The 23,587-nt window shown below is 42.8% G+C and overlaps 1 protein-coding gene across 1 annotated transcript; it reads left to right on the top strand.

Moving 5' to 3' along the window:
• The first annotated feature begins 493 nt into the window (after nt 1-493).
• Nucleotides 494-21,903, top strand: LOC135875033 (solute carrier organic anion transporter family member 1A2-like). Its single transcript, XM_065400016.1, has 14 exons — nt 494-553; nt 1,833-1,974; nt 3,977-4,109; nt 5,615-5,724; nt 8,006-8,152; nt 8,628-8,726; nt 9,185-9,418; nt 11,761-11,925; nt 12,038-12,233; nt 13,265-13,430; nt 19,200-19,384; nt 19,934-19,998; nt 20,630-20,747; nt 21,744-21,903. Exons 1-14 carry the CDS (start codon nt 494-496, stop codon nt 21,901-21,903), a joined length of 1,980 nt encoding a protein of 659 aa, XP_065256088.1.
• The last annotated feature ends 1,684 nt before the right edge of the window (nt 21,904-23,587 follow it).

Below are 23,587 nucleotides of genomic sequence, written 5' to 3'. Positions count from 1 at the left end.
CTATTATTGGAGACAGGATATCAGAATGCATGGCCATAGACTACGGCTTTGAGTGGTAGCCAATCTTCTTTCTCTATTATGCATACATGATCACTTCACAAGTGAGCCCCAGAGACCATCAGCCAAGGGCCTGATCCTGCTAGGGCAGAGTGCAGGCATCTGCGTGCTTTTAATCACCATTGGTGGTTATTATCTCATAAGAGGTGGCCAGCACCTTGGAGTTTTGAGCTTCATGTCTTAAAATTTCTAAATTAGAAAAGTTTATAATTCATTTCCATAATGGCCTAATTTCTTATTTATGTATTTATTTAATTGTGTTCACTATTTTGAATGGAAACTGCTCCAGTTTAGTGACATTATTGACTCTCAGAAGGATTTTGTTGTATTTTTGAGAATATTCCTTTATTATGGTTTCTTTACTTTCTTTTATACGATAGTAGCATCATTAGAAATTTTCACAAGCAAACATCCAGAGCCACCTTAAAAAAGCAACATGAAAGAAACTAAGAAACCAGCTGCAACTGAGAAATTCTGCTGTATTTCCAAGCTTAAGGTGATCTTTTAATTATTGTATTTATTTATACACACAGTTGTTGTAGCTGCTTGCCTCTAGGTTAAAAGTTATAAACCAATGGAATTTTAGGTACAAAGGTTGCAAGCACTGATTATTTTTAAAGCTTACAGTTAACCATAAAGTTCAAACATAGTTTATTGTAAAATGTTGTTTAATGTCCATCGCTTTAAGCTCTGTGATGCACTGGAGGGAGCACGTGAAAGCTCCTTGTTAAAACTCCCCTCCAAACTGAAGGAGGGACTGAGGGGATTTCCCTTCTTCTGCTAAAGACACCTCATTTCTGGAAACTGCTAAAGGATTCTTGGCAAAGGTGACATGTCAGATGTGGAGTCAAAAATACTTGTGATGAGCTAATATTTTGCTTTGAATATACCGAATTGTGCCAGTTTTTTTTTAAAAAGCTTAGAGGCTTCATTTTGTATTAATATTTCACAGTCACTGTTTGTTACTAGTTTTCCTACGCTTGAAAATGATCGTTAAAAGTTTGGAAGTTACTTAAAAATATTATCATTTTTATTTCGTGTTTACTAAGTAATACCCCCAGATGTAAATGAGTGCATTTGTATTTAAATCATCTCTTGTCAATTACTAAATTTTACTTGAAAAAAGGACATATCATTATTTACCATTAATATTTTAAATTTACTAACTTTGGGCCAGATTGTGAACCCTGCTCACATGGGAGAGTAGTTACTCACACAAGTAGTCCTCTCAAAGCCAATGGGACTGCTCCTGTGAGTAACTGATGACCCACATGAGTAAAGCCAAAGGCCTTTCAGGTCACTACCTTGGCTGGGGTTCTTTTTCCTTTGGCAGATGTGTTATTCAGTCCCACAGATGGCGATCTTGCAACAGACATCTGCTCAATGGGGAAATTGCTGACACCTACATTTTCTAAAAATGAACCTCAAACATATCCTTGGCTGTAGAACTCCATGTTAAGTAGTGTCTGGTGAAGAATGGGGATCCGAGGGTTCTGAAGGATGAACAGCAATGATAACATAGATGTATGTGAACAGATGGAACATAAAATCCTGCTCTCCTTATTCACGCATGTAGTCCCACTGAAGTCAGAACACTATGCACAAGTACAGCAGATAAAGCGTATGGAGTTGAATTTGTATTTAGTTCAAAACTCCAGGACTATGTATTAGCTTTCACTGGAAACACAACGTTGTTGGGGAAAGTAGCTATGAAATATGCCTTAGTAGCCATACTTTTGTTAATTTGTGCATGTATTCTTCTCTTCCTCTCCCAGGTATTTCTGCTGGCATCATCATTTGCATATCTAGCTAAAACTATGTCTGGGGCTTACATGAATAGCATGCTCACACAGATAGAGAGAAGATTTAATATTCCAGCCTCTCTGGTGGGCATTATTAATGGAAGCTTTGAAATTGGTAATAATCTATTTTAATATTCTTTGACAAAACAGTATTTTTCCACAGCTTGGGTGAGGGGCTGTTTCGGCTCTTCCCTTTTTTCATAAGTTTGTCTGGTTTTGCAGCCATTGTGTGACCTGTAGATGTGTCTGTGACCAGATCCTATAAACTGTGACTCGTGTATTTAGGCCCATTGAAATCAATGGGACCATTTATGTGACGAAGGGAATGCAGATGCAAACTCTGATTTGACTAGCTCCTGGATCTGCTTAGGAGCTGCCAAAGAGCACCTGACTGTTATATTTTGCCAATAGAATGTCCAGTTTAACACCAAAGATACTATTTAACATTTATATGGCACTGTTCATCAGATGCTTTCAAAATTCTTTACACGGGTAAGTACTTTTATCCTCGTTTTACAGGTGGGCAGATCTCAAAGCTGTAAAAACATACTTTTGTAACTAAAGTTTGGAGATTTGACTCTGAACAGACAGGGAGCAGATCTGTTGAGAAAGAAGGTGCTATTTCTTTGGTCACTTTTCAGAAAACAACTATATACACTTTAATGCTTAAGAGCAGGACTGTCCCCTGGAATTGTGGCACCCTCCTGACTCCCATTTCTGGCTACCTGCCTCATAGATCATAGGGCTAGGGGAGAGTAGCCCCTATTGGGGCCAATACTCCATCTCCCACACCAGCAGGGAGAGGGAACGGACAGACCCCTGCCTCCACAACAGGTATAGATCCACAGCAGATTATTTTGCCCCAGAGCAAGGAGGAATCCCTCTGAGTGTCACAATTTCCTCCCTGGTCTGTTTCTTGGGTAGTGCAGCTATGGGCCACCCATTACTCAGGGAAGCTTGTGTTCTGCAGCACCTAGATTCAATTGCTCATTTGTGGCCGTGGCACAAGCCTCGAGCAAAGGGCACTAGGTAACCGAGCTGCTACAGGAGCAGCTCAGGAATTAGACTTTGACTCTAAAAGGGTATACTTCACAGTGTAGGTCCTGATTACCCCTTGCTTCGGGGGGAAGGAATCTGCATTAGCCCCATCATTGTATTTGTGTGTTAAAATCTGTGCAATAAAATTTGTATACATAGAAAGTGTCCTAAGAGAATAATAACAACATACCAAGACATGTACTATCTTGGAGCTGCAGGGCCTAGTTTCTAGAAAACAGTTTTTACAATATATCTTAAAGCTTTTCCTCACATGAAATGTTCCCTCTCTAAAGAGAAATGATTTAATGGGAGACTTTCTTTGTCCATGTTATTCCTCACAAATCAGGGAAGAAATAAAGGGGATATCAAACTGACTACACTACGTTGCATCCCCATCAGAGCTTAGAAAATAATAGATTTTTGAGTTCGGTTTCCAAACAAAAAAATACTGGGGGGGGAGGAGAATTCGGTTAGTTTTGAACAGAATTTAAATTTTGTTTTTCCATGCCAAATGAAAAAAAAAAGGTTTGTTTAGAAAATGTAGTTTCAAATCAATATTTTGTTTCATTTTAAAAACAAACCATTTTGACATTTCAAAATGTTTGTTTTCAATTGTTTGTTTTTCAGCTGAAATTAATAGCTCAATTAGACCCAAATTTGAAAATAGTGCCAGTGCCCTGAAAAAGGCATTTTTTGGCAAATTTTTATTTGCTGAATACATTTCACCCAGCTCTAATTCACATGGATTTCTGTATTCATCTGTGTTTTCTCCATTAACTTGTAATTTACATTTCTCTGAAACTGCACTGACGGCAGTAATTTAGTATGCAGGTGGTTGTTTTCTTCTTCTGACAGCCTCAGTTGATATTCTCCTCTTTAGTCATAATTTCTACTTTATTTAACATTCTATTATCAGACTATTTCCTAGTTGGCCTAACTCTTTATGCAAAAAACACAGACGTCATAGATGGAAAAGTCTTATTTAATCATCTAGCCAATCCCCTTGCTAGTACAGTAACACCCAAATAGGGTAACTTGGCATGTAAACGTGAAAATGAACCATGCTCTTCTTTCTGCAGGAAACTTGTTGGTGATAGCATTTGTGAGTTACTTTGGTGCAAAACTTCATAGACCAAGAATAATTGCTTTGGGGTGCACAGTTATGTCTTTTGGCTGTCTTTTGATATCACTACCTCATTTTCTCATGGAACGGTGAGTATTTAGCTAATGATGGACCAGATTGTGGTATCCTTACTCACCTTGAGTAATACGTTATTCCACAAGTGGTCCACTGAAATCAGTAGGACCACTTGTGGAGTAAGGTACGCTCAGCATGACTCAGGGTATCAGAATCGGGTCCTTTTTTTTTTTTTTTTTTTTTGGCAAGAACTTCAAAATTAATAGCTACTTCCTAAACACAGATTAATGGTTGGGAGATTCACATCTCTACTGGGCAACCGATAGGAGCTGACTTTTATTTTTTCTCAGGGGTGCTCCACCCCTGCTCTGCCCCAAGGCCCCTCCCCCACCCTGCTCCCTCCCGAGGCCCTGCCCCTGCCCTGCCTCTTCCCACCCCCACTCTGCCCCTCTCCCGGGGCGGCTCTAGGCACCAGCGCACCAAGCGCGTGCCTGGGGCGGCAAGCTCCGGGGGGCAGCCTGCCAGTCGCCGTGAGGGCGACAGTCAGGCTGCCTTCGGCGGCACGCCTGCGGGAGGTCCACCGGTCCTGCGGCTGCGGCGGCAATTCGGCAGCGGGGACCGGCGGACCTCCCGCAGGCATGCCGCCGAATCCGCGTTACCAGCAGACGTCCCGCAGGCGTGCCACCGAAAGCCGCCTGACTGCCGTACTTGGGGCAGCAAAATACATAGAACTGCCCCTGCCCTCTCCTGAGGCTCCACCCTCACTCCGCCTCTTCCTGACCCCTCTTCAACCCCTCCCCCAATACCCCCAAGGCCCCGCCCTCCCCCAGCCACCAAACAGCTGATCAGCGGCACCAGCAAACAGCTGTGGCAGGTGGGTGCTGAGCACTGGAGCACCCATGGAGTCAGCGCCTATGGGGCAACCTATGTTCTTCCATTTTGTTTCATCTCCTGATCCGAATGGGCACCTGTCACCATGGATGATTACCTCCCTGCTCTGTAATGTCTCAGCATGTGCAGCTCCAAGTTGCATTGCCCTTTATTACTATCATATTAGGATACCATAGTAGAATTATTAGTATACCTTATTATATTTCCTTGGCCCTGAAGTCTCTTTCTTCTATGTTTGTAATGACGCCTACAATGACCTCAAGTAATATCACACATGTACATCACTGACCTCTACAAAATCCTTTTTCATGGCTTCATCTCCTCTGGCCTTGATTGATTCAACTCTTTCCTGCATGGATTTTCCAAGTCCCAGCTCTCTGGCTGCAGCACATATAGAATATATAGGTTTCTATTATGGGGTTTCTTTCATCTTCATCTGAAACATCTGATACTGGATTCTGTCAGAGACTGAATACTGGACCGGATAGACCACATAGATCGCGTATGACAGTTTCTTTATTCCAGAGATGACTTTTGGTTAATGAATGGAACATTCAATTAACTTTTGATGCAGTTTTGGTTCTTATTATATCTGCTCATTCCTTTTCTAAACAGCTTCAATACAAGAGAACAGCTTTATGAGCTGGATCTGATATATTCTCTCTTAATTTTATTTTGGCTCAAACAGGTATCAGTATGAAACTGCCCTTTCACCATTAGAGAATTCTTCATCAAGCATGTCCATGTGTCTCATAAACCAAAGCCAGTCCTCCACACATATGGAGAAACAATCAGCAGGTGCGTCTCTTTCTATGTCTAGTGCTCCTTTTTTGCTTAATTACTTTTGTAGGATTTGAGTAGGCTGGATGTGTTTCATTAATGCTTTTTCTAGGGCTCAAAGTTAGGTATAAAAGCTCAGGCAGTTTCCTCACCTTAGTCTTTTTCTTTAGGGCAGTGTAATAGTCTGTGGCCCTAGAGACATTCATGGATCCACATGCAGGTCTTACAATGTTCACAGGCATGGGTGGGCCTCCTTTCACTGCCTGACTGTGGGAAAAGCTAACAGAACACAGATTTTGGAAACACTCTCCAGGCTATCTCGCACGCACAAGGCAGCATTGCGAGTGCTGGGAAAATGGGTAAGAGATATAAGAATCCCACCTTGTTGTATCAAGCAGTGGAGAAAAGGAGGAGTAGGAGCAGAGAGGAGAAATAGCATCTACTCCCTTTCAATAGATGGTATGTGTGATGGGGAAGAAACTAGATGGTATAAATTAGGGTCTGTAGCTTATTTTATTGCTTGAAATGTGCAAGTACCTTGCCAGTGCCATATTATTGTAAATTAATGATATTGTTATCAAATGGCATGCAGAGACCAATGAAATACTCATGGTATAGCATCCTGCCACTAAGTTGTTATATTTTTGCCATGGTGTTCCATCAAACTATGATAAGGTTGTATCATGGTGATGCAATATTATTTTGCAAACTTTTCAATACGAAGACAGGATGTCATTATTAGGTGGTTCTTTGTGGCTCAATTTAATGAAGAACATGGCCTTCAAGCTCTTCATGGTTGTGCATCACTGTTCTGGAACTTAAAGAAAAATTAAAATACTGCATGCTACTTAATACTACATGCTATTTAACAACCACACTTTGTGTTACATATCACCTTTCATCTGAGGATTTAGAGAATTGTTTGCCTCATTTTATGAAGGTAGAATATGATACACAGAGAAGTTAAACAGTTTGCCTAGGTTACACAGCAAATCAGTATGCAAGTAAGGAATAAAACCCAGAAGTCCTGATTCCCAGTCATTTGCTTTGGGCAAATGATTTTGGTTTCTCTATGAACATTGTTAGATTTGCATAGCTCTGTATGAACTTTCAGCCTGAGTTTTCAGTTTAAGTGATAGCACAAAATATTGGTTTCATACAACTGTAAACTGAATCTCCTGACAAGGTTGTTGAATTTTGGGCTAGCTCAGTCCTGTAGTTTCATGATAGCTCTAATGGTGGCATCAGTTTTGGGAACCTTAAGTCAGGTCTTGAAAGGCAAAAAAGCTTTTAGGAGGGCTGGTAGAAAAATTTCAAGTGAAACATTTTCATATTGGAAAATGAGATTTTTTTTAAAATCAATTTTCTGAGGAAAAGCAAATTTTCCATCAGGAATATTGAAACAAAATGCTTCATTTCAGGGAGTTCAACCCAAAACAGTGAGCACAGCAAGCTACAGGGAGCAACCATGGTGTATCACGGGAGATGTTGTGTAGCCAGGTAGCAGTACCCATAGGAAAGAATCAGGAAAGAGGGAACCAGAACCAGTTTTGTTTTGGTTTGGAACTGTCAAAATGTTTAATTTTGATCAAAAATGTCAAAATATAATGCACCATTTCCAAACTGAAATTTTCTACAACTTTTTTTTATTTTAAGAAAAGTTTTGATATTTTGTAAGCATTTGGGATGAAAACAAATGGTGAAATATCATTATGTTCCATGGGACAGAAATGCTGTTTTTCAATCATTTCTCACTTTTGGTTCACAAAGGTGTTTGTCTGTCATTTTAAGGATACGCATCTATTCCATGAATTATCTAGAGGTCAAATTCTGCCAGGCCTTTATGCAGGTAAACAGCAATTTTGTAGGAGGAAGACATGGTGCAAGACCTTCACCTAAAGGCCAGGCAGAATTTCAGAATCTTGTGCTCACAAGAATGCAGGCACCATTGTCTGCTACTGACCTCAAAGTTACAGTGGTCCAATAGGGTGGAGAGGAGGCAAAGACCTGGTCTAGGCAGTGGCCAACACTGCTGACTGACTGTGTTAAGGGAGTAAGTTGCATGCCATAAAGTGATGTAGCAGCAGGCATAATGCCTCTGAGGCAAACTCTTTCCCAGTTCTCTGACCGGGTTACTATGTATGACTACTCATTGCCCCATTCTCTGGGCTGGGCCTATAAGGCCCTACCAAACCCTAAGTGGTTAGATGGCTTTTCATATTCATTTCTCTTTGTAGAAAATATTTCATTTCCAGGCAACATTAAAACCACTAATACAGGTTTCTTGTTTTATTCACAGAGTGCGAACAAAAGTTTGGGTCCTTGATGTGGGTGTTTGTGTTGGTAGGAAACATAATACGAGGCATTGGTGAAACTCCCATCATGCCGTTAGTCATTTCATATGTGGAGGATTTTTCCAAAGCAGAAAATTCACCTTTTTACATAGGTATATCTTCTAGTGCTCAGTCTTGTTGTCATGTGCTGGCTTAAAAAAAAAAAAATCCCCCCACCCACCCTTTTTGGCTCTTCAAGGTAAATAGTGCACCATTTTTTTAAATTATTATTTACCTATAGTTAGAGGTGGGTGCACACTCCAGAAAATGTCATTCAACTATTTGTTCAAATGTTTAAATGAATTTGAATGTTCACTGATTGTATTTGCACCCATGTAGGCTGGGATCCTGCATTGAGAATCAACTGGGCAGACCCCTGAACGTAGGTGGAGCCCCACTTAAATCAATGGCGCTCTGCCTGGGTTCAGGGATTTACCCTTGTGCCCTTAGCATTCGCTTTCTGTAAATATTCTAGTGAAAAAGTTACTTGGTTGGTATATTTGACTAAACAAAAAACAGAGAGCTTTCCATGAAAATAACGCTCTATAGTTTCTAATTTTGTGTATTTTTCCCTTTTCCCAATTTTAGGGTGCCTACAGATAGCAACTGTGATAGGTCCTTTTCTTGGTTTCATGTTGGGATCATATTGTGCACAGCTGTATGTGGATCTGGGATTCACAGATATAGGTAATGAACTAATATATATAAATAAAATCTGTATGTATTAATCAACAGGGATGATTTGTGTATATCTCAGCATCAACTGCCCTTGTGGTTTTATGCCACTTTGCTAGTAATAGTTTTCTGATGGGAAATCATATGTTGTTCAGTTCAACAAAATCACCTGAATTCAAACATGAGTGAAAGAATCTGTCAAACATATAATTTGCTAAATTATTCTGTCATCTGAGATAGTTTAACAGTGGGGAAAAAAACATATTCAATATAAAACACCCAGATTTGGCAGATAAATTATTTGCATAAGAAAGAGATATTGGTGACCTCCACATGCCTCATTCAAAGAGATACTTTGAATCTTTCAAACAGTTTTATTCTATCTTAAATATGAGAAGTAACCAGCACAACCAGTGACAACAGGGAAAGATAACTCAGAGCTAATCAGATGTGTGTCCATTTATTTTTAGAGGAGGTGACTATAACACTTACTGATGCCCGTTGGGTTGGAGCATGGTGGCTGGGCATTCTGATTTGTGGATCAGTAAATCTGCTCGCTGGAATACCTTTTTGTTTTCTGCCCAAGTCCCTTCCAAAGGAAGGACAAGCAAGTGAGACTGAGTTATTAAGTTTGAGAAATGTATCACTACTACAAGAGAGAAGTGAAACTCAAGCCAAACGGAAAATGCGTGAAATCACTAAAGGTAAGTTAAGCTAACTATCTTCTGAATGTACCATTGTCGTTCTATGGTAGAACACATTAAAACCAGCACCATGCTAGGTAAGTCTTTCTTTTCTCTATATGACTGGACGCTGTGTTTTATAACTAAAGATGGTACCAAGCTGCACCATTCATACCGTGATTTTAAACTCCCCAAAGTATAAGGGTGTTGGATCTGGGATTTTGGATTGTCCCCTTATAGAGATAAACGCGTACTGTGAAATTGAGATCCAGATTCACCTCCCCACTTCTCCTAAATTTCAGATGTATTTGGATCTGGAGTGTTGCTTCCAGCCAACCACTAGTTATAACTAGAGCTGGGCAAGACTACTGTACACTGACAAAGTTTAGACAATGAAACTGAAAAAAATCATAGGAAGTTGCAAATCTTAGAGGGTGAAATCCTCCCCCCTCCCCACTTCCCCAGGCAGAGAACCAGCGCAAGGCTTGTGCGCCACTTAAGTCCCAATTAAATCCTCAAAACAGGACCTACAAGGCACTTAAGTGGTTCATAGGCCTCTGAAAACAGGTGGATTTCATCCAGAAAGATTTACTAATTTTTTGTTTTACTGTTGCATGGATATAGATAACAAGCTTTATATTTGCAAATTTCCAGGTTTTCTATATGTGCTATACCTTGTTTTTTCTTTTAATTTCTGTGTGTCTTCCAGCTCTTCATATTGGCCCTTTAGGAACATAAATAAATAAAATTCAATATAGGAGAAGATTGTCAGAAGCGGCTAGTGGTAGTGGATGTCCCAATAGAGACATTTTAACAGGCCCTAATTTTTAGAAAGGGCTGAGCACATGCCCTCTGAAAATCTTATCCCTTGAAGGTGTCTCAAGATGGGTGCCACTTCACATTCAATGTATCCAAAATCATTAGTTACTTTTCAAAATCTATATTGAATCTTCACTCTGTTAAATACAAGGTCATTTCTTTTCATTCATGTAGTCCAAAAAATCAACAGCCAGTTTTCCTTCCATGAAGTAATCTTTTGACAAAGAAAGATGCCCATTCCATAGCTCAGAATTTCTAGTCCTATAGTGTTATTTGAGAGCACTTTTCTTTCTATTATTATTCATAGGAGCAGCACTTTTTATTATATTTATGTGGAAGTCCATTGACCCTGAAAATCCCTAATTTAAAAGTGTCTTGGTTTCAAGTGAAAAATCCACTTTGTGTAGTTCAACTTAACACTCCCATCCCTTCCCCAGAATGTTTTGATCCTAGACCATGTGGCATCTATAAACAAGGCAGCCTGGTCATAGCATTTCAGCCATTAGAGCCATTTGATTTTTTTATTATAAAACTAAACAATATTGTGAGACTGATATATTAACCCTCATTTACTGAGATACTAGTCCTCCCTCCCTCGAAGGATACATTTCAATGAAAAGCGGTGCCCATTTTCGATAAATTGTGGTCATTGTGTTATAAAAGTTTCCGTTTGTTTTGCAAAGTTTCTTGACAGTAGATCAGCACACTAGCTTGTGGAATTATTTTTTTTATGGTTTGGGTTGTGATTCTGCAGGCTTTATGCAACCCAGTCCCACTAACGTCAATGGGAGGTTTGACTGAATGAGAACTCAGGATCAAGCCCTTAGAAGTGTGGTGGAGGAGCCAGTGGTTAGATCCTAGGTAACCATTATGAGACCAGCAGTGCAGCACTTCAGGAATGCAAAATCAGAAAGAATGATGAGCTCTAGTTAGCATGGTGCGGTGGGAAGAAGCATTAATATCCATGTGTATTTAATATATGTGGGGCATGCTTAAAGAAGTCATAATTTAAAATGAAATGCATATGAATTCCACTGTGAAAGAAAAATGCACAGAACCAAGAATGCCTCCATGAAAGGAATGAGGACAATAAAAGATCCTGTATTGGAAATGGAGGGGAGGGGGAAGACTCAAACAAGAAGAGAGTCAATGAAGGTTTTTGTTTAAAAGATGAGGGCAGGAAACCAAACTCGGAACAAGTTAATGCTACCCACATGGTTTATTAGCAACCAGAAGGGCTTACACATCATGAAAAAAAAAGAAAAGAAAAAAAAAGATAAGCACTCAGTTGTGCTTTACAGGCAGTTCCTTGCATTGGGATTGGGGTGTATTGGGGTAGGAGAGGGACATCCTGGGCTAACAAAAGACCCTCCAGGGGACCATTCCAGATGGTATTAGTTACAATAGGTCTGTGGCCTCTGACCAAACCCAGGATTGAACTGGATCCAATTTAGGGCCACCTCTGCTTCCCTTCTTCCTCAGCCACAATGACCAATGTCATCTTGTAAAGCTTCAAAATAACATGTTACATTCTTTCATTCCAGATTTCATCCCATTCCTCAGGAGTCTGTTTCACAACCCAGTTTATATGTTGTTTATATGCATAACTGTGATGCAGTTCAGTGCTTACATTGGTATGATAACCTTCATGCCAAAATATTTGGAACAACAGTATGGGAAATCTGCATCACAGGCCATCTTTTTAATAGGTACACTTCCATTATATCTCGTTTTTGCCTACCAGCTGGTGACTCTGCTGAGGGCTTTATATGATAAATATTTGCACAACAAGAAAAGCTTTATTTGCTTGTGTCTTCATAGCTGTTTACAATTTACCAGTTATATGCATTGGATATTTTCTTGGAGGCTTTCTAATGAAGAAATTCAAGATAAGTACCATTCAAGCTGCCAACATAGCCTTTTGGATCTCTTTAATTGAATACCTAATCTACTTTGCTGCTTATTTCACGGTCTGTGAAAATTCTCCAGTTGCTGGTCTAACAGTCTCCTATGAAGGGTATGTTCTTTAAATCACAATACTGAAATGATCCATCATCCCCTTGTAATAAAATAAATTTTCTAGTTAGAAATGGGCCAAGGAGTCCACAGTTTGGTTTTGCAAAAACAAAACCAGGAACACTTCAGATTCAGGTTCTAATTTATCCAAATCATCAATGTCCAAGAAGGCAAAGGCAGTGAGTTTCTCTCTCCCTCCTCTGCTCATCCTCCCACCCTTTATCTAAAACCATAGTGTTCAGAAGTTAGTTAACACGGTGGGTTAAGTTCACTGAGTACTCTCCTTGGAAGATGACTTACCCTAGGTCTCAAACAAAAGTGAGAGTGTAGTGGAAGAGGTGAAAGTGCTGTAGTGCTGTGAACTGTGTTCATATGTTCTGAACATTTAAAATAGCCTGTTTGCCTTCAGTTTTCTAAAGCTTCCATGCAACAATACATAAACCAAAATGCACATACAATTGCATGTCCCACTTGCACGTGTGACTAATACAATTGTATATTCAAGTCAGATATTTGCTGATGTAAGTGGCCAGTTATGTGTCTGGCTGACCATTCACATATGCAATTGCAATAACATAGAGGGACCTACAGGAGCTTATTTGAATATTATTTTCATGTAGATAACATGGAATGTTTTATCTGCAGTTTCTTGATTTGAAGGTTGCCACTAATCTGTAGGTGTGTGCCTGTGTGTATACAAACCTACACACACACACACACACACACACACACACATGAATAGACGATATAAGCACCACAGGCTATGAAAGTCATGTTGTACAGCAGTCATAGTATATCTCTGTGGACTGTACAATGTCTCGAGCCAAAAAAATTACACAGAAGAAAGACTAAACCCAATGAATGTTTTATGTAAGAAATGCAGGGCTGAGTCCTGGAAAAGCTCCTGACCTACTGAGAGGGTTTATGTAGTCAATGATAAGAAGCTTCTACTGGGGGGTTGTTTTAGGTGGTGGTAGTGATGGTTGTTTTTTAACTCTTGAATTGTTTGTTCACCTTTTAAATATATTTCAGAATAGAACAGGTCTCATACATGGAAACAACCCTACTTGCTGACTGCAACAGTGATTGTGATTGCTCAGTTAAAGTGTGGGACCCTGTTTGTGGGGAGAATGGAATAACGTATGTTTCACCTTGTCTTGCTGGTTGTACAGCTTCAGATGGAACAAGAAAATATACAGTAAGGCATACCAGCTCAAATGATGAAATCTAGATAGCCCGGTGCAGTGGATCTATACATATACGTTTGACTAGGATTTTATAGAGTGATAATTAGAGATGAGCAAAGAGGTTTGAATACACCAAGGACTGTCCTGACCCTTTGCCCCAAATTCAAACTGAATCTGAAAATTTGAAGCTTGAAGAAGTTCAATTAAGTTTAAAGAAAACAGAAGATTGAACAAGCCTCTTCCCTTTTATGGAATAGACAGAAGTGGAAATACCAAAATACATTCGAGAAGTTATGCCTGTGGTATTTTCCACTTGTCTAAAACCTGGAAGTGCCAGTGTTTAAAGTGGTCTAAAAAAGTTGGGGATCTATCATAATCTGGAAGCAGCAGCTTTGGTAAGATAGTGCTTAAAGTGCCCCGCTCAGCAACCAAGTGCAATTTTAAATGGGGGGGGGGTCTTGCGCACCCCCCCCCCCGCCTCCCCTACACCTTTTTAAACACTGGGAAGCACTAGAAATCTCACAACAATAATAGAATTCTAAAGCAGGGCTATAATGATCTCTAACAGGATGGTTAACATACAAACAAAAACCCTGTGGAGAGGTTATCATCTTAATACGGTAAGAATTTTCCATAAGGATTTAGTTATAAATTCTTGTATGCTAGGTGGAATGTGACTGAGAATGAAAACTGCAATACAACAAAATAAAAAACAGACCAAAGAAGAGTTTAGAAAGTCTGAGAACCAATAAAAACATTTTAAATAACTCCGAGATCACACAGAGGGACAGATTTTGATGCCTTAGGGTATGTCTACACTACGAGAGTAGTTCGATTTTACTTAAATCGAATATGTGGAATCGATATTACAAAGTCGAACGTGTGTATCCACACTAAGAACAGTAATTCGACTTTGTGAGTCCACACTAACGGGGCAAGCGTCGACATTGGAAGCGGTGCACTGTGGGCAGCTATCCCACAGTTCCCGCAGTCCCCGCTGCCCATTGGAATTCTGGGTCGAGCCCCCAATGCCTGCTGGGGAAAAAAATGTGTCGAGGGTGGTTTTGGGTAACTGTCATCATTCAACCGTCACTCCCGCCCTCCCTCCCTGAAAGCGCCGGCGGGCAATCAGTTCGCACACCTTTCTGGTGAGTGACAGCGCGGACGCCACAGCACTGCGAGCATGGAGCCCGCTGCGACCATCGCTGCAGTTATGGCCATTGTCAACACCTCGCACCTTATCATCCACCTTTTTCAGAGGCAGATGCTGAGAAATCGGGCGAGGAGGCTACGGCAGCGCGGTGAGGACATTAAGTCTCAGAGTGGCACAGACCTCTCGCAAAGCATGGGATCCTGCGCCGTGGACATCATGGTGGCAATGGGTCATGTTGATGCTGTGGAATGGCGATTCTGGGCCCGGGAAACAAGCACGGACTGGTGGGACCGCATAGTGCTGCAGGTCTGGGATGAATCACAGTGGCTGCGAAACTTTCGCATGCGTAAGGGAACTTTCCTTGAACTTTGTGAGTTGCTGTCCCCTGCCCTGAAGCGCAAGGACACCCGGATGCGAGCAGCCCTGACTGTCCAGAAGCGAGTGGCCATAGCCCTCTGGAAGCTTGCAACGCCAGACAGCTACCGGTCAGTCGCGAACCACTTTGGCATGGGCAAATCTACTGTGGGGGTTGCTGTGATGCAAGTCGCCAACGCAATCGTTGAACTACTGCTCTCAAAGGTAGTGACCATGGGAAACGTGCAGGTCATCATAGATGGCTTTGCCGCGATGGGATTTCCAAACTGCGGTGGGGCTATAGATGGAACTCACATCCTTATCCTGGGACCGGAGCACCAGGCCAGCCAGTACATTAACAGAAAGGGCTACTTTTCAATGGTGCTGCAAGCACTGGTGGACCATAGGGGACGTTTTACCAACATCAACGTCGGATGGCCGGGCAAGGTTCATGACGCTCGTGTTTTCAGGAACTCTGGTCTGTTTAGACGGCTGCAGGAAGGTATTTACTTCCTGGACCACAAAATAACTGTTGGGGATGTGGAGATGCCTATAGTGATCCTCGGGGACCCAGCCTACCCGCTAATGCCCTGGCTCATGAAGCCCTATACAGGTGCCCTGGACAGTGAAAAAGAACTCTTCAACTACCGGCTGAGCAAGTGCAGAATGGTGGTGGAGTGTGCTTTTGGACGTCTCAAGGAGAGATGGAGAAGCTTACTGACTCGCTCTGATCTCAGCGAAACCAATATCCCCATTGTTATTGCAGCTTGCTGTGTGCTCCACAATCTCTGTGAGAGCAAGGGGGAGACGTTTATGGCGGGGTGGGAGGTTGAGGCACATCGCCTGGCTGCTGATTACGCCCAGCCAGACAGCCGGGCGATTAGAAGAGCCCAGCGGGATGCGCTGTGCATCCGGGAGGCTTTGAAAGCTAGGTTCCACAGTGAGCAGGGTAACCTGTGACTATTAAGTTTGTTTAAAGAGAAGATGAACCTGCCCCCGTTTCTTTACCCACTTAGTGTTGACTATCCTCTCCAGTTACATACCCCCTTCACCCCGTTGCCCCCCTTCCAACACACCTTTAAAAATAAAATAAATGGAACTTTGTCCATTAACACCGTTTTCTTTAGTAAGTGTTTCGTGGTAAAGGGTTGAAACTGGGACGCAGACTGTGGTGGGGAGCGGGTGTAGTGATGGAAAGGACGCTTCTAAACTCGAGGAATGACAGGCTCCTGCTCCTAGAGCGGTCCGCAGTGGTGGACTGGTTGTTTCAACAGAGCCTGCCACCCCTCCTTTTCGGGACTCTGTGTGTGGGGGCTATGTGACTTTGTGGCGTGGGAGAACGGTTACAGATCCCCTGCTGCGTGGCTCTGTCATCCAGGCTAAGGACCGCTGCATAAGATCTGTAACCGCCCTCCCCCACCACAAACTCACATAGCCCCCCCCCCACAGAACATGAAAACCACCTCCCAGACTGACCAGGGTGCCTAGTGACTGCAATGTGTGTGTGACCTGTTGCTGAACCTGCCCCCGTGTCTGTACCCTGGTAAAGGTGACTGTCCTCTCCAATTACCAACCCCCTTTCCCCCCTTCAAACACACTCTCCTCTAAAAGAACCTGACGGAAACAGTAATTAACAGAAACGTATTTTTTATTAACAACTACACAGTTAGGGGATGACACTGGGATGGGGACTTGGGTGAGGTGCTTTTGGAGTGAAGGAAAGGACTTATCAAAACTTTGGGAATGAGAGCCGTCTGGTACTTGAGCAGTCTGCAGGGATGGAGTGACTGTTTTCACGGCCCCTGCCGCCCCTCCTTCTTGGGACTTTGGGTGAGGGGGGGATGGGACTTTGTGGCGGGGGAGGGCGGTTAGAGAGAGACTGCAGCAGGGCTCTGTCCTCCTGCCTCCGGTCCTGCAGAACATCTACAAGGCGCCGGAGCGTGTCCGTTTGCTCCCTCATTAGTCCAAGCAGTGTTTGAGTCACCTGCTGGTCTTCCTGCCGCCACCTGTCCTCCCGTTCACTGTGTGATCGCTGGTATTGCGACATGTTCTCCCTCCACTGGGTCTGCTGTGCCGCCTTGGCTCGGGAGCAGCCCATAAGTTCAGAGAACATCTCGTCCCGTGTCCTCTTTTGGCGCCTAATCTGCGCCAGCCTCTGGGAGGGGGATGCCGGGGTAGGTCGGGAGACACTCGCAGCTCTAGGATGGGAAAAAGGGAGTGAATACATTTTTGTGAACAATGAACATAGTCTTTCTCTGTGAACAAGACCACGCACAGCACCTATCACATGCGCACTCGGGACAAGGTCGAATTTTCGGCCTTCCCATTCAGTGCCTGGGGTCTTGGAGTACAGATCACACAAGCGGGGCAGGACAGCGGAATTCGGCTAGCAGGCGGACATGGTAAGCCGTAGACTTTTGGCTGCTGAAAGCTTAATTTATAGCAGTGCCCTCCTTTCACGTTGAAAGCAGTGCCCCTAGCGTTGGCCAGTTCCTGCTGCCAGCAATCCGGCCAGCATGAACTCTGCCCCTGTCCCACCCCCCTCGCGGCTGTCCCCAGGAAAGATCCCTGTATGCTGCCCCTGTCCCGCCTCCACCGTGTGGCTGTAAACCGCCGGTTACAGTTATGTAAAGGATCAGGCAATCAGTCCCAATACTAACATTCCCCTAATTTAAAGCAGGTCACCATGAGTGATATCACTCTGATGAGGATCTCGGACACAGAGAAAGACCGCATGCTGCGTGAATGCCAGCAAAAACCAGGGCCGTATGCGGCCATGCTGTGCGAGGCACTGATCCCGGAATACTTTCTGCTAGCCTGGCGCGGAAAAGTTTCCTACCATGGAGGACGCAATAAGGCCGCTCTCCCCAGGAACCTAATGCAAAGGCTTTCAAATTACCTCCAGGAGAGCTGCGTGGAGATGTCCCAGGAGGATTTCTGCTCTATCCCCGGACATATTGACACAATTTTCCAGGAGCTGCACTGGCAAGGACTAAAAAGTAGAGCGCCTAGGGCAAAGTAATCATGCAAAACCGGACATTTTGAGATACTTTTGCAGTAGTTGCACTGGCAAGGACTAAAAAGTAAAGCGCCTAGGGCAAAGTAATCATGAAAAACCCATTGTTAATATTCCATTCCTGTTCTGATCAAAATAAATGTTTACATGTTTAAAACACTTACCGACTGATCCTTCCCCTGATTCAGGGTCAGGGTTAACGCCTTGGGAGGGTTGGTAAGGGATCTCCGTCAGGGTGATGAAGAGATCCTGGCTGTCGGGGAAACCAGCGTTGTTTGCGCTGTCGACTGCCTCGTCCTCCTCATCTCCTTCCTCATCTTCCCCGTCCGCGAACATCTCCGAGGAAGCAGCCGTCGACAATACCCCATCGTCAGAGTCCACGGTCAGTGGCGGGGTAGTGGTAGCGGCCGCACCTAGAATGGAATGCAGTGCCTCATAGAAACGGCATGTCTGGGGCTGGGATCCTGAGCGTCCGTTTGCAGCTTTGGTCTTCTGGTTGCCTTGTCTCAGGTCCTTGATTTTCACGCGGCACTGCGTTGCATCCCGGCTGTATCCTCTCTCCGTCATGGCTTTGGAGCTCTTCTCGTAGATCTTCGCATTCCGTTTTTTCGATCGCAGCTCCGAAAGCACGGACTCATCGCCCCACACAGCGATCAGATCCAAGACTTCCCGATCAGTCCATGCTGGGGCCCTCTTTCTATTCTGCGATTGCATGGTCACCTCTGCTGGAGAGCTCTGCATCGTTGCCAGTGCTGCTGAGCTCGCCACAATGTCCAAACAGGAAATGAGATTCAAACTGCCCAGACAGGAAAAGGAATTCAAATTTTCCCGGGGCTTTTCCTGTGTGGCTGGTCAGAGCATCCGAGCTCGGACTGCTGTCCAGAGCGTCAACAGAGTGGTGCACTGTGGGATAGCTCCTGGAGCTATTAGCGTCGAATTCCATCCACACCTACCCTAATTCGACATGGCCATGTCGAATTTAGCGCTACTCCCCTCGTCGGGGAGGAGTACAGAAATCGATTTAAAGAGACCTCTATGTCAAACTAAATAGCTTCGTTGTGTGGACGGGTGCAGGGTTAATTCGATTTAATGCTGCTAAATTCGACATAACCTCCTAGTGTAGACCAGGCCTTACTCATGTTCATTATTCTCTTGCTCTGTGAATTGACTTCATTGGCACCTCACATGGTGTAAGATACTACTCAGTGTAAGGGTATTGTAGTCTGGGCCTAAATGATTAAAACCATCTTTTGACAGGTATTTGAAAATTGTACCTGTGTTGCAGCTTCTGGATTTTCATCTGGAAATGTCTCTGCGGTTCTGGGCCAGTGTGACAAAGAAGCAAACTGTGACATGATGCTTCAGTACTATTTAATATTATCCATAGTCTGCAGCTTAATTTATTCCTTAGGAGCCATGCCTGGATATATGGTTTTAATAAGGTACAGTAGAACACCCTTACTGTAAGCACCCTACTAGAAATTTTATACTGAGGTCATGCGTCCCTATGAGTTGGTGGAGGTTCTCTGTCTTCTTATGCTGATTGTTAGGGCTTCTATTTCAGGATAAGCCTTCTCAACTTTGGGAGGTGATTTTGCTTTTGCTTTTGCCCAGATTAATGGGAGCTCATTGAGTCAGTTTACTGAGACACCTTAGCAAGGTGCATAATAGCTATGAATTTACTGATTACATCTGCTCAGCATGCATATAAACACAGCCCTGATTTAACTCCCAAAGTCTGGTCCCATCTTGCGATGGGCTCATTGCAAAACAGTAGATGGTAATATGAGGGCAGTCGTTCAAAAGTCTTGGTCAAGGATCTCGAAAAGACCTCCTCTTTCATGAGAGCCACTTAATCAAGATAATGGACCCCTGTAATTAATGGCCAAGGTAGTTGGATTGATGCAGAATTAGATTGACAAACCAATGGCAACTTTGTTTCACATTTATATTGCCAACGTTGTTTAATATACAATGCAATTCTCGCTTAGGTCTCTAAAGCCTGAAGAAAAGTCATTTGGTGTGGGTATCCATACACTTGCTTCAAGAGTATTTGGTAAGAAATGTTTTAAACCATGCTGTGAGTGCAAACAAGGACAAATGCAGAGGTTGTATTCACAATATGCATCTCCACTTATCTGAAAAAAACATCTCTTTACTGCTGGTACAGGGGGCATGGCCAGGCAAACAGGAGCTTTGCTTTAGAGCCAGAGGAATCTGGGTGCAAATTAGAGCAACTTTCAGTCTGGGCTAATTTATGCCAGGGACTTGACCAGCCTCCATCTTAAAGCCACCTTGTGCCATTTTCCTCCTGCCAAATGTTCACTGAGTATAGTTCAGCTGGAAGAGAAAATCTCTCCCAAGATATCTTAAATATTTCTGTTTGATGAGTGTGGGCAAATGTTGACTTTGAATGGCAACTACAGTATGTATGTTTTTAAACTGCAGTGTGTATAAAGTGCTAAACAGGCATCAAGGAAGAAACTACTTAGGTGGGAATAAGAGAAGGAGGCTAAGGAAAGAGAGAAGCTTGTATGAACTATAGAAAAGGGGGCTGATGTAGGAAAAGGAAGGAACTGTGATGATCCTATATTTATTCCATTAATCAGCAGAAAAGTGTGCTTCTTACAAAAACATTGAAAAATGTCTTACTTATCCTCACAGTCACACCTTTCTCTCCCTTCTAGCTGGAATTCCATCTCCCATTTATTTTGGAGCTTTGATAGACTCAACATGTTTGAAATGGGGAACTCTGAGTTGTGGTGGTGAAGGAGCATGTAGGATGTATGACATTGTCACATACAGGTACAGTTTCTTTTGCACACCTATCTATATCTAGTCCTCTATACTGTGTTCATCACTATAGTATCTGTTCTATTGATCTTCCTCTAGTTGACAAACCACAAAATTGGATTATAGATTTGGCCATAAACATATTCTTCATTTTCAAACTATTTCCCTGTTAAGGTTACCTTTGCCAAGTATTCTGTTTCCATAACAGCTTCTGAACAAAAGTTTCTTGTTATTGCATCATGCCTGAATATAACCCCTTTCATCACAAAGAATCCTAAAATGCTTTATTATGGTACAAGTATTATTATTAATTATTATTATTATTATTATTATTATTTTATTATTGTGTTTATTTATTTATTTATTTGTATTACCATAGTGCCAATGGGCCCTAGTGATGGACTAGGACTCCATTGTGTTAGGCGCTGTACAAACACCTAACAAAAAGACAGGCCTTACCCCATGGGGCTTCTACCTCTGAAATGCAGCTGCTGCTGTTGGGAAAAGGTGGAAGCTGTCTAACAGCTGACAGCAGCATTGCATAACATCTTTGAATAGGAAGTGAAGGACATGGTCTCCAAATGGAATCGCAGGAGTAGTTCAGGTAGAGAGAATGTAGTTTTCCAAGTTGGAATTTGTCTAGGATACCATGGCTGTAGCCCTCTGTAGTCCTAGAAGAAATGCTGTGAGAGCTTTAAAGACCACACGTATTCAGCTCCTCATTTATGTCTCATTGAAAAAATGGCCCTTCAGCAGACCACTATCCACTAGACCTCTGTTAGAATATTGGTTAAATATAGGCTCAGAAGTAAGAATGCCACCTCCTAAATAACCTAAGCATTACCTCATCCATGTACTGATCCAGTGTACATTGAGATCCAAAAGAATCACAGCTCAAGCCATTAGCATACTTTCAGAGCAGCGAGATTTTACAGTGACAAGAACAAAAAGCTATGCTCTAATGCTGCAAGCAGATGTGTTTTTAATAAATCACACCTTTTATTCCAGATGGTTCTACCTGGGACTGCCAGCGATATTACGTGGAGTGTCCTACATCCCATGTGTGTTAATTCTCCTTATTTTAAAGAAACAACTTAAATCTTCTGATGGGAAGACCTTAAAGAGGTCACCAATGGCAATGGAGGCCATAGAAGAGCAAAATGACTGAACAGAGAAGCATTCAAGCTCAGACTTTTGCAGGGCACATCATGAGACAGCCTCATAGTGTAAACTTGAACATATCTTTACTAATGATTGGTGACTGAAACTAGTGAACACTTGGACTGAGACTAATATAATTACACATAGCTAGTTCTCAGTTCCCTTCTTTAAAATATCATATAGAACACAGTAGACAGGAAAAAAGTGTGTGAATGGTATAAAAGCACTGAAACTCTCAATATTATAATAACATAGGAAATGTCAGAGGCTAGTGATCTGAGGATAGTACCGGGAATCAAAAACAACTGAGGTGAAATCCTGGCTCCACTGAAGTCAGTGGGACTTTTGCCATGGAGTTCAATAGGGCCAGGATTTCATCCTTGAATTCTACATCCAGTTCTGTCACAACCTCACTTTGTGATCTTAGGCAAGTCATTTAACTCCCCGTGCCTCAGTTTCCCAAGATGCAGGTAATACTTATTTATCCTGTTGTGAGGTGTCACAGCCATGGTCAAGTTCCCCTTGCTGGACACTCACAGCTTGCTGTTTTTGGATGCCAGCACTGGACCTGTGTACTTCTGGCTTGCTGAGTCCAAGCAGAATCCACGCAATGCCTCTGGCTTTGGGTCTCTAGGTAGACACTCAGAGTACAGATCCTACATTTAGCACTCATTTCTGAGAGCTGGGACTTTGCAGCCAACTGCTTAGGTCTTGAGACTAGTGCCAGCTCACTGAGTAGCTTAAGCACACCTTTCCCAGAGCTCCAACCTTGCAGGCAGTTTACAGTTTACCTCTTCAGGGACACAGTGCAAATAGACAGAGATTACAGAAGGATTTCTAACACAATGACTTTTTTCTTTAGACAGCACAAAAGATACATAGATTTAGGAAAATAAGACCCACTTCCACATGAATCCCTGTCTTATTTCCTCACCACTCTTGAGATTTCTTTGTGATGTGGGTCGGTGTCCTTTCAGGGTCCAAGGGGGTCTCCTCTGCTGGGCCATAATCCTCCAGTTCATGACTTTTCCTTCAAATCATAGAGTCTCTCTGACCTCTGCAGTCCATTTTCTTCAGCTTTGGCTGGTCCCACAGTCAACAGGTCCCCTCTCCCTTCTAAAGCCTGTCCCTTTGTTTCTCTCTTCGAGTCTCTCTTTAAAAGGCTGTACCAACACCTCAGTCTCTTTGTTCTCCCTCTAGGGAAATTCTACTGCTCCTCTCCCCAGTCCCTGTAGACAATTCATGTCCAACTGGATCTCTTAGACTTCAGCCATCACATTGTTTTAAGGTGCTCTCATTTGAATGTGAAGTATTCATGTTATTGACTCTCCATTGTCCCTGGTCTGGAAGGGATGCGACACCAACCCTGATAGCATATGGCTGACTTAACATCCACTGAAGTATTCAGTGATATAGCTGCTGCTGCTTCATCCCCTTATCCCATCAACCAGGGTTGAGTTATCATGCAAGTATCAGCCATCTACATCTGTCTGAAGTGGCACTAAGGTCCAGCTGTTTACCATCTTCTTTGATGAAATCCACCCAACACTTGCTCAGCTTTCCTTGGGGTCTCTTTCCTACCTCCCTTTCCTCCCTTGCTGTCTTCACTAGATCCCCTCCATTCATCCTCTGCATGTGTCCAAACCAGTGAAGTTACTGTCTTTTATGATATTGGGCTTCATTGCCTGTGC

Source organism: Emys orbicularis, chromosome 1, assembly GCF_028017835.1.
Source record: "Emys orbicularis isolate rEmyOrb1 chromosome 1, rEmyOrb1.hap1, whole genome shotgun sequence".
In the NCBI taxonomy this organism is placed as follows: domain Eukaryota; kingdom Metazoa; phylum Chordata; order Testudines; family Emydidae; genus Emys; species Emys orbicularis.
The sequence above is the reverse complement of the archived record's forward strand: the minus strand, read 5'-3'. Positions and strand labels throughout refer to the sequence as shown.